Genomic DNA, 9,128 nt, shown 5'->3' with positions numbered 1-9,128 from the left:
ATCCCACCAGAGCAGAGTAGAGGGGAAAATCACCTCCCTTGGTCTGCTGGCCAAGATTCGTGCCCTACTGAGGGACTTTGTCACCAGAAAATGTCACTGTGATCCTGCTGTCCTCTGCAGTTCCTCTGCATCTTCCCCACCTGCCTTCTGGGCAAGCAGCCTGTCTCCCTCAGGACCACTGCTCTCAGCACAGGCCATACAATGCATTCAAAGACCTTCCATTTTCTCCCTCCTTTTGTCTTTATTTTTCACTTAAAGAAAAATAGAGTGGTGCCCTAGAATTTGTCTAGCATTAAAAAAAGCCAAAACCCAACCAACTATACTATTCGTACAGTTTTTTCTCTCTGTTTCTGTAGAAGGTTCTTGGTAGGGAGGAAATAGTTTTTTCCAATATATTTTTCTTGATGGTCCTAGTGTATGGGCCTCCAGGTGCTGTCTGAAGACTGCGAATATTTTTGCTATTTCTGCACCACCAAACCTTACATTATGGAAAGATGATGAAACAGAACATGGAGTTCACCAAGCAACGATTTCAGGAAGAACTGTAGTTAATATTTTTCCCAGCAGATGTGGCTGTTGGACCAGAAAAGGCTTAAGGTCAGTTCAGGTGGGTTAAGGGAGAACTGTGGAGATTGGGGGACCCCTTTTCCTGCCATGGATATGCAGCACTAGGTGGTAACTGTGCTGAGACACAGGCTTCTGAGTGAATCTGACTGCCAACAAAAAATAACAACATCCCAATGAAAATTGCAACCTCCCTCAGTCATGTGATTAAGTGGGTTATTGTCTGTTTTTAGTTTTTAGTAATTTTTAAATAAATAGTTACAGTATTTGCCTTGCTATTGATAAATGTGAGGTTATGCATTGAGTATTACATAAAATAGCACACTTGTTGATGTTGCTAAGATGCTTGTAGATGATAAAAGTAATTAGTGCTGTAGTAAGAAAATGTAAATTCAGTGCCATGTTGGCTGTATTATTGGGAAACCCCTGAGGTTTTCTATCACCCCATGGTTACAGGATAGATCAGTTTTCACCATTAGCTTACATTGTTAAGATCTTTATTCAGAAGTGGCTGTGTATGCAAAATGTAGGTTTCTGGGTCCACAGGGAAATTTCTGCATTCCTTGTACTGGCCGAAGTGACATGTTCCTAAATCCTACTGGGTCCTGGGAGGGAAAGGACTATCTGACAGCTCTTCTGTATTACGCTAGGAACCATCCCCTCCCTTGTTAGCCCTGAAATGTCAAATATGGAAAGGTCTCCACTTAATGACATTCCCAGTTGTGCAACAAGCCTGTGGAGAAGGGAGCATGCTGCATCCATCAAGGAGAGGAGGTCATGGCTGTTCAACAGTTTTACTAGAAAACCAGTGATTTGAAAGGCTGAGGGAGGGTGAGCTGATAGTAAATAGTGCTTAATGAGGTACTTGGATGTGCCTCCCCAGATGATCCCAGGTCATGCTGTCAGAGATTTGCACTCTAACTCTACAGAGGCCTTTTTACCTACTGCTTGTGAAGCCAAGATTGCCACATGCAAGTTATGTGAAATGACCTTCATACCATCTCCTGCTATCAGAGGCTGCGTGTCAGCCACTCATTTAGGAACTGTTGTAGGCTTTCAGCACTATTATGGGGGCAGTTTCTGGATGGTACTTTCAAGATCAGGTGAGCACTAAAGCCTGGCAGCTTGTTCAGAGGGCTGTGCTCAGGGGCATCGGCACATCTGAAAGCGTTGTGACAGAAATGGGTCAGTGACCAGAGCACGAGCAAAGGGTCACAGCAGGGAGTTTCTCCTGGCTTTGCACTGCTACATGAACACTATCCCAGACAGTATTATGTGCAGTAGCCTGCAAGTATTCCTACTGAAGCTGGAAATATTCCTACTGATTTCAAGGAAATTTTTAAACAAAAATGAAATATTAATTAATTAATTCGTTAAAATTCATGAGGTATGAGGTACAAAGGTTTTGTTGTCTGTTTTGGATGTAGTTCTTCTGAAGATGGCTGTTTTGGCCCTTTGCACACTATGAACCTTTCAAATATCTCTGCAAAATGTAAGATGTAAAATTAAAACTGCTTTTCTGTCCACTTTCAAGGGATTTTTTTAAGGTCTTTATCTTGAGTTGAAAATGACAAGTCATTTTAGAAGAGCTTCTGGTGTGAAGCAACTGCCAATTTAATATTTCTTTAACATATTTGGATACAGATAATAAAATCTTTTTAAAGGGAAAACATATACCAGGAATAGTTCATATATCTTTTACCTAAAATTGAATGTTCAGTATGTGAAATACTTCTGTAGCAGTATTGCTATGATAATGCAGGAAATGGTGTTTAACATTGTTATTTGCAATTTTATTGCACTTTGTTGTGGAATATTGAAAGTAGGAAAAAGACCCTCTTCATTCTCATACTGGCAAATGATCTGATGAAATGTAAAATCGGAGCATTTATTACATGTAAGTGAGGTATAAATGTATTCCTCTTCACTTTTTCCATAGCAGTGGTTTGAGTGAGATAAACCAGTAATGATGGGTTTATCATGCAGTGCTTTCTTAAGCTACCAAATCAAATCAAGCATTGCTAAAATGCACACTTATCACTATGTTTGAAGACAGCTACTTTCCTTTATTTGTTTGTATCTGTATGACTTTGCCTTTGGAAGCAGTGTTCCTTAGGAAACATCACACTGAACTGGAAAGTTTATGTGATATAAACTTTCAGATTACCATTTTGTGTTCAGAGCCCATGCTGGAGTGTTTCTGTAGACCAAGGTAGGCTACACTTTGTCTTGTAGGATCAACCCTAAATGCCTAAACTCATCTTCAGGAGACCAATTTAAGAACCAAAGTTTGTGTATGTTGGATCAGCCTTGCATATGCTCCTTGGCTGTGTCAGAACTAAACTAAAGCTCTGAATCCAAATATTACTAGCCTCAAAATATTTACTCATAGACTGGGATATATTTCTATCAGTTACATGCTGTCCTCTTGATGCACAGGGCTTTGTTTTAAATATATTTATTACCTTAGAAATAAACAGAAAAAAATGGCACAGGGGAACAATTTTTCTTATCTAAGTAAAAAAAAAAATATTTGTAACCTAAACATGTATTTATCAGTGCTGACGCCCTTTGGCCTTACTCCAGTGAACTTTTCTCACTGACATCAATGGGAGAAAGATGGGCTCTGCATAGGAAACCTATGAATATTTTTTCCTCATCATCCATCCATCCATCCATCTATTTTGGGATGTGCTAAATGCCTGTTCTCTGTTGTAACATTAACATCAGTATGTGGAAACTCGGGTGGCTAAAATAAATCAGTGAAATGCAATATACATGACTTCACATGGAACTGAGTGTACATTGTTGAGCACCAGTGCCCTGTGCCCGCTCTGCCATGCCAGCCCTAGAGCCAGGTACCCCCATTGTGTCCCTCAGAAGTGGGGTGCAAGCAAGGCAGGCATGAACTGTGTGCTGCCAGCATGTCCAGAGCCTCTGTTGTTCCTGAGCCGCCAAAATACTTTTGGTTGCCATTTAATGGCAGTAAAATGGATACTTTTACCAGCCTCAAATTATGGGGATTAAAAGATTTTAGTATTTCACTAAAGCATTTTTTAAAATTTTTTGCATTGTGGGCTTGATTGCTGAAGGCAATGAAAATGATATTGATGATGTGTGAGGTCCTGATTGTTGAGGCAACTGTCTTTCCTTAGCTTTTATAAGGGATACAGGCTTCTAACTAACCTGGGCTATTTTTCCAGCCTTAATAGTACCCTCCTGATTCATGATAGTATGAATTAGCACATTCTCAAATTAGTTTGATTTTTGCTTTTAATGGAAAATTGAAAGGGGTAAGCTCAGTCTTTATGGGCTGAAGTGTTTTCTGTCCACAGGGAATCAGTGGGAGACCTTTACAAAGTTGGACTTTGCTGAAGATGCTGCGTGGCCAATCCTGCCTTGGAGGCTCCTCTGGTCCATGGGAGTCTCCAGGTCTGCTCCAGTCTGGTCCATGGCTGCTCCACAGAATGGTCCCGTGCCTTGACATTGATTTATCATCCACCATGACCACAAGCTCAGGGATGAGGAAGGAATACCCATGGCTGCTACCATCCCTGCCCCTCTGGCTTCAGATAAATCACCAAGCTTGGAGCATGACTGCCCCAGAAAGAAGGAGAAGCAACTGCATTGCTCTGCTCAACACATGGCAGCTTGCTCCTCTCCTCTCCACAGAACATTGATCTTCAAGGTCATACACAATTAAAGGAGTGGGAGACATTCCCTGGAATTAGCTGTTCCCTCTTTCATTTTCCTGCTTAAGGTAAGAGCTGCACAAACTCCTTCTATAAGAGTCACCTAATAGAGAATACAATGACTGGTCTGTCATCAAAGTATTTAGGGATGGTGACGATACCTAGATTGGTTTCCAGTGTGTTTTTTGTTTTTATTTTACTGTGATGTTTCTACAAAATCCATAAATCATAGGGATGTGATAAGAAACAGGTCGCAGTTGCTGGTTATTCTTGTCCAGATGCACAGAAATGCCCTGATTGTTTTTTTCCAATGACAACCAGCTCAGGGCTAAACATTTTTCAGTTGCACAGCCAGCTTTCAAGGTTACACATAGATACTGAATGAAACAGAGCCCACTGGTTATTTTTAGAGAGGCTCTAAACAAGAAGCAAATCCCTGCAGCAGTGCTGCCAGAGATGCATAAAGTTCAAATCCAAATTAAAACTGCCTATCTTTGGCCTACATTCCAGCTTGAACTTGAGGAAAACTGTGACTTGAACTTTATGACAAAAACTCTTTTGCAATTAGTTTTAATACCTGAGAATACATGAACTTGGCACAAACACTTAAATAGAACTTGAATGAAAAATGTGAACACTTGTCCCAAAATGTAGTACCTGTTCTTGTGAGTTTTGTATGGTTTCAGTAGCTACACTGGAATTTGGAGTGTCTAATTTTTTGTGATTCTTAGTTTCAACACATCTTTGTAAGATCAAGCCCTACAATGTAATTGTAAATTTTGGGGGCAGGAGGAGAAACATGTTTATTTATTGATCCTTCTAATAATGATCTGTGATGCTCAGGTCCAGGTTTAGCAGTGACCACAACAGAGTATGAAGAAAGGAGACCCTTTGACAGCAGCATATTTATGCAAAGTAGTGCAACTGAAGCATGTTCTTGATTTCTTTGCTGAATCAGAGCCTGTATCTTCTTCCTGCCAAGGCAGCGATCTAATACCACTCCTAAATGCACTAGTAATTCTAGAAGCCCTAACGAAAGTCAAGATAACACCACAGATTTTATAAATAAGGGTCTTTATTTAGAATACTGTTGAAAACATTCTTGGCAACCAAATCGTATAAATATATAAAGTTAAAGTTTGACACAACAAACCAAGCAATATTAAATATTTTTAAATTTTTCCCCTTTTTAAATTTTTGGTTTTTTCTTTTTTTAATTTTTTTTCTTTTTTTTTTTTTTTTTTTCTTTTTTTTTTTTTTTTGGAAAGCAACTCTTATTTACAATTATACAAAAGTTTTATAAAAAATGGTCCACAACCTTATTTTGGCCAGAACAGGAGTAATAGGAAGGATCTATCATGCCACTACTGCTGTAGATTTCTATTTTCCTCCACATTCAAGAGCCAGTTTCCTATTCCCCACAGCCCAGATTAAACATTGGCCATTTCATGGTATACGATTTTATCTCTAGACGTATTAAATAACTTTAGTTTAACAACCAATAAATAACTATGTGTACTTTGAAGTGATACAGGTTTGCAAAGTTAGATAGTTGAAGGAATTTTCAGTGATATTTTAAAATTGGAACAAGTCTTAAGAAGTCTTTTCAACCTTAGAAGGCAGGTCTTGAGCGAGGCCAAACGAGCAAATTGGTTTTGGTGCAGTCCAGCTGGAGGGGTCCTTATAGCACTTGGTAGATGGGGTTGCTGCTGCTGTTATCCTGGGGGAGTGGGGTGCAGTTGGTGGGGGAAGGAATTTGGGCTCCAGCATCACTCAGATTTACTCCTTCTGGAGGGGAACAGGGACTCCCTTCAGCAACAGTTTCCACCGGAGGCAGTATAGGGCATGTGGAATTATCTGTGGAAATCCTCTCTACAATGCTTGAGAGGCAATCGAGACTGGAAACAACAGAATTCTTCCCATGCTTTGGATCTAAAAAACAGACAAAAAGGTGCTCAGATTATCCAATGGGTAAGTAACATCAGTGGGCACTACACACTTGTGGGCATGTGAAGACTCAGGAAATGGATATTGGTGAAGGACACCAATAGTCAGAAAACAGATTATAATTTCAAAAAGGAAGAGAGGTCCAACCACAGTGTGCTGCTCTGGGGACAGGGAGGATCTAAGGCTTCACTGAGTCCATACAAGGGAAGAGCAGATTTGAAATCAATCATAAATTACTCCATTTTGGATCAATGACAGAGTAAGAAGTCTTCATGTAGAATATGGTTAAATGCTGAAATTAGTTGCAGGGAATAACATACTTCTATCCAACTGTTAAGAGTTGCAAAACGAGAAATACAGCTATAACACATCCCCATATTTGCAAATACACCTAGAGGAAATCCAGTGCCTCTACCAGCAACAATGGCTTGCTGGCTGGAAAGGCAAGCTCCTCTCTCAGCCCAGCTGGACATGGAGCAGGCGCAGGAAAGCTGCTGCACTGCCTGCCTCTGTCTCGGTGTTTCACACTGCTGTTAGGGCGCGTACTCACCGTTTGGGGACTCTGTGTAGTAGCTGCTATCATAGCTGTTCCTTCTGCGAGAGCTGCAAGGAGGCCCGCTGTACTCCATCTGGGAAGGAGAGAAATCCAAGTGAGGTCAGACTCTTACCCAAATCCCAGGAACCATCTAATTTCATATTTCAGGCTCTGGTCTGTTGCCATCATTCCAGTCCTGTCTGAAATGCCATCAACTTGTAGATTCTTTGAGTAAGGAAAAACTTGGCTAGAAGGGGGTCCACCCCAGAATATTTCATATGGCACAGCTGTTCCACAGTTAAGTTACCACTCTCGCATCGAATGCTGCAGCGTTACAGATGAGATGAGGCTTTCCAGCATTCTGATCAGATACAGCCCTTCATGTATCTTTAGTTTACAAGAGGGAGACCTGAGTGTCCTGAGACCTGTGTGAAAGGGGAATTATGTCTTTTTAATTTAGTTTTTGAAGATTTCTCTAAACATGAATTCCTCTTTACAAGCCTCTGTCTACCTTGCCCTTTTGTATTTCCTTCAGTTTCCCTTTCCATTTCATATAGAAAATGCTCTAGAACATTGACTAATATATTTGTTTCCAATAGTTTAATCCACAATGAAATTCCTGTATTAAAAGAGGCTGTATCTTGAAGAGGAATAATTTGTGCAAATCTCTCCAATCTGTTAAGTATCTCATAATCACAGATACTCAACTCAGTAAGGACTATCCCCACCAGAGCACAAAAAACAATCTCTGGTCTGAAAGGGCCTATCCAGAGAGCTGTCCTGGACTCTGGTCACCACATCCCACCAGCCCAGAGTTTGACCAGAGGCTGAACCTACAGCCCCAGCCAAAAGACGTGGGGATGAAACACCCTCTCTGGCACCCACCCTTCTTCTCCCATGCCCATAATGTACAAACAGGACTGAAAGCCTGGATTCTCCTTCCTATTGCTTGTAAATATCTATGGAGGGGATGAAGTGAGAAGAGAAATGGATAATCTTGTTCTTAAGGGTCAAGAAAAACAATTCTTGTTGCTTAGACACTCCTCCTGTTGTCATGATGAATGGCAGAAAACAAAACTCAGACTCTTACCAATTCCCCTGTAACTACCATATCCTAGGGGGCCCTTGCTCTCTGCTGTCCTTCGAGGATTTAAAGGTAATGATACAGCAGAAGATGGAAACAGAGATGCCTCAGGAGCTATGGAATCACAGGCAATGCCCCCGGGCGCCCATTCCAGGCAGCTTCCCACAGTTCTCCCCCAGCAGCTTTGCCTTGGCTCCTCCAGGACATGGGGAACCTGCCTAACTTCTTATCCCAGAGAACAATGTGTGTATGAGATTCTTCTTGCTTCCCAGAGATCCTGCCATGTGGGGACCCCACCTCCCTTCGCTGCGGGTGCTCAAGGCACGAGAAAGGACTTTGTCTTCTGCCTGGGGAGGTACAGAAGGCAGCTGCTATAGGAAGGGCAGGAAGAGGCGACTCGCCCTGCTCAGGTTTGGACCAACAGCGTCCAGGGCACCTTGGTGACAGGGAGTCCTCCCTGCAGCACTCACCATGCCATCGGAGCAGTTGGAACGGGGGCTGGAGGCGTCCGACTCCCCGCTGTAGTGCTCCAGCACCGGGTAATAAGCGTCCTCCTGCTCCCGCAGCAGGGCCTGCAGGCTCTCGATGTAGCGGATGGCGTTGCGCAGGATCTCCACCTTGGGCAGGCGCTGGTTGGGGTTGGTGGAGGTGCAGCGCTTGAGGGTTTCGAAGGCCTCGTTGACCTTGCTGAGCCGCCGGCGCTCCCTCATGGTGGCGGCCTTACGGCGGTCGGCGTTGGTGGTCTTCCTCTTGCACGCCTTGCAGGCCCACAGCAGGCAGCGGCCAGCCTGGTGGTGCCCGCTGGGCGCCCGGACGTGCTCCTCCTCGTGCCCGTGGTGGTGCCCGTGGTGGTGCGGGTGCTCCTCGGGCTTCAGCAGACCCCCGACGTGCACCAGCCGGGGGTCCAGGTCCTCGAAGAAGTGCATGTCCGACGTGTTGAAGCACGGGTCATCGTAGAAGTCATCGGCGGCTGTGAAGGAGCAGAGGGAGCCCTCCGTCATCTCCATGGGGCCAAGTAAGTCCATGGGGGCGGCAGACGGGACAGCGGCTAGGCCAGGGGGGACAGCGAGGCGCTCGCAACGGAGAGGCCTTCGACCGGGCTGCTCTGCGGCCGGGCGGGTGCGCAGAGCCGAGACTCTCGCAGCCTCTCCCAGGCGAGGCCACCAGCGCCGGCTGCTGCCCCGACCCCCTCCGCAGCCGCGCCGGTCCGGGAGCGCCACTCGGGGCCGTATTTATGGCCGAGCCCCCCGGCGCGGCGGGTCGGGACGGGGCGGGTCGGGGGGCGCGGCCGGGCGGGTCGGGGGCC

At 44.2% G+C, this 9,128-nt stretch overlaps 1 protein-coding gene and 1 long non-coding RNA gene across 2 annotated transcripts; one reads left to right on the top strand and one right to left on the bottom strand.

Annotated features, from left to right (window-relative positions):
- The first annotated feature begins 3,374 nt into the window (after window positions 1-3,374).
- Window positions 3,375-5,515, top strand: LOC121360965. Its single transcript, XR_005956276.1, has 2 exons — window positions 3,375-3,422; window positions 3,900-5,515. It is a non-coding gene; the product is annotated as an uncharacterized LOC121360965 (long non-coding RNA).
- On the bottom strand, window positions 5,314-9,051 carry MYOD1 (myogenic differentiation 1). The gene is made up of 3 exons (XM_041481196.1): window positions 8,293-9,051; window positions 6,754-6,832; window positions 5,314-6,188 (listed from the first exon to the last, which is right to left on the bottom strand). The coding sequence occupies exons 1-3, from the start codon at window positions 8,845-8,847 to the stop codon at window positions 5,938-5,940; spliced, it is 885 nt and encodes a 294-aa protein (XP_041337130.1). The 5' UTR covers window positions 8,848-9,051; the 3' UTR covers window positions 5,314-5,937.
- Window positions 9,052-9,128: the final 77 nt, after the last annotated feature.

This window comes from Pyrgilauda ruficollis, unplaced genomic scaffold (assembly GCF_017590135.1).
Source record: "Pyrgilauda ruficollis isolate IOZ18807 unplaced genomic scaffold, ASM1759013v1 scaffold55, whole genome shotgun sequence".
NCBI classification, from domain to species: domain Eukaryota; kingdom Metazoa; phylum Chordata; class Aves; order Passeriformes; family Passeridae; genus Pyrgilauda; species Pyrgilauda ruficollis.
The sequence above is the reverse complement of the archived record's forward strand: the minus strand, read 5'-3'. Positions and strand labels throughout refer to the sequence as shown.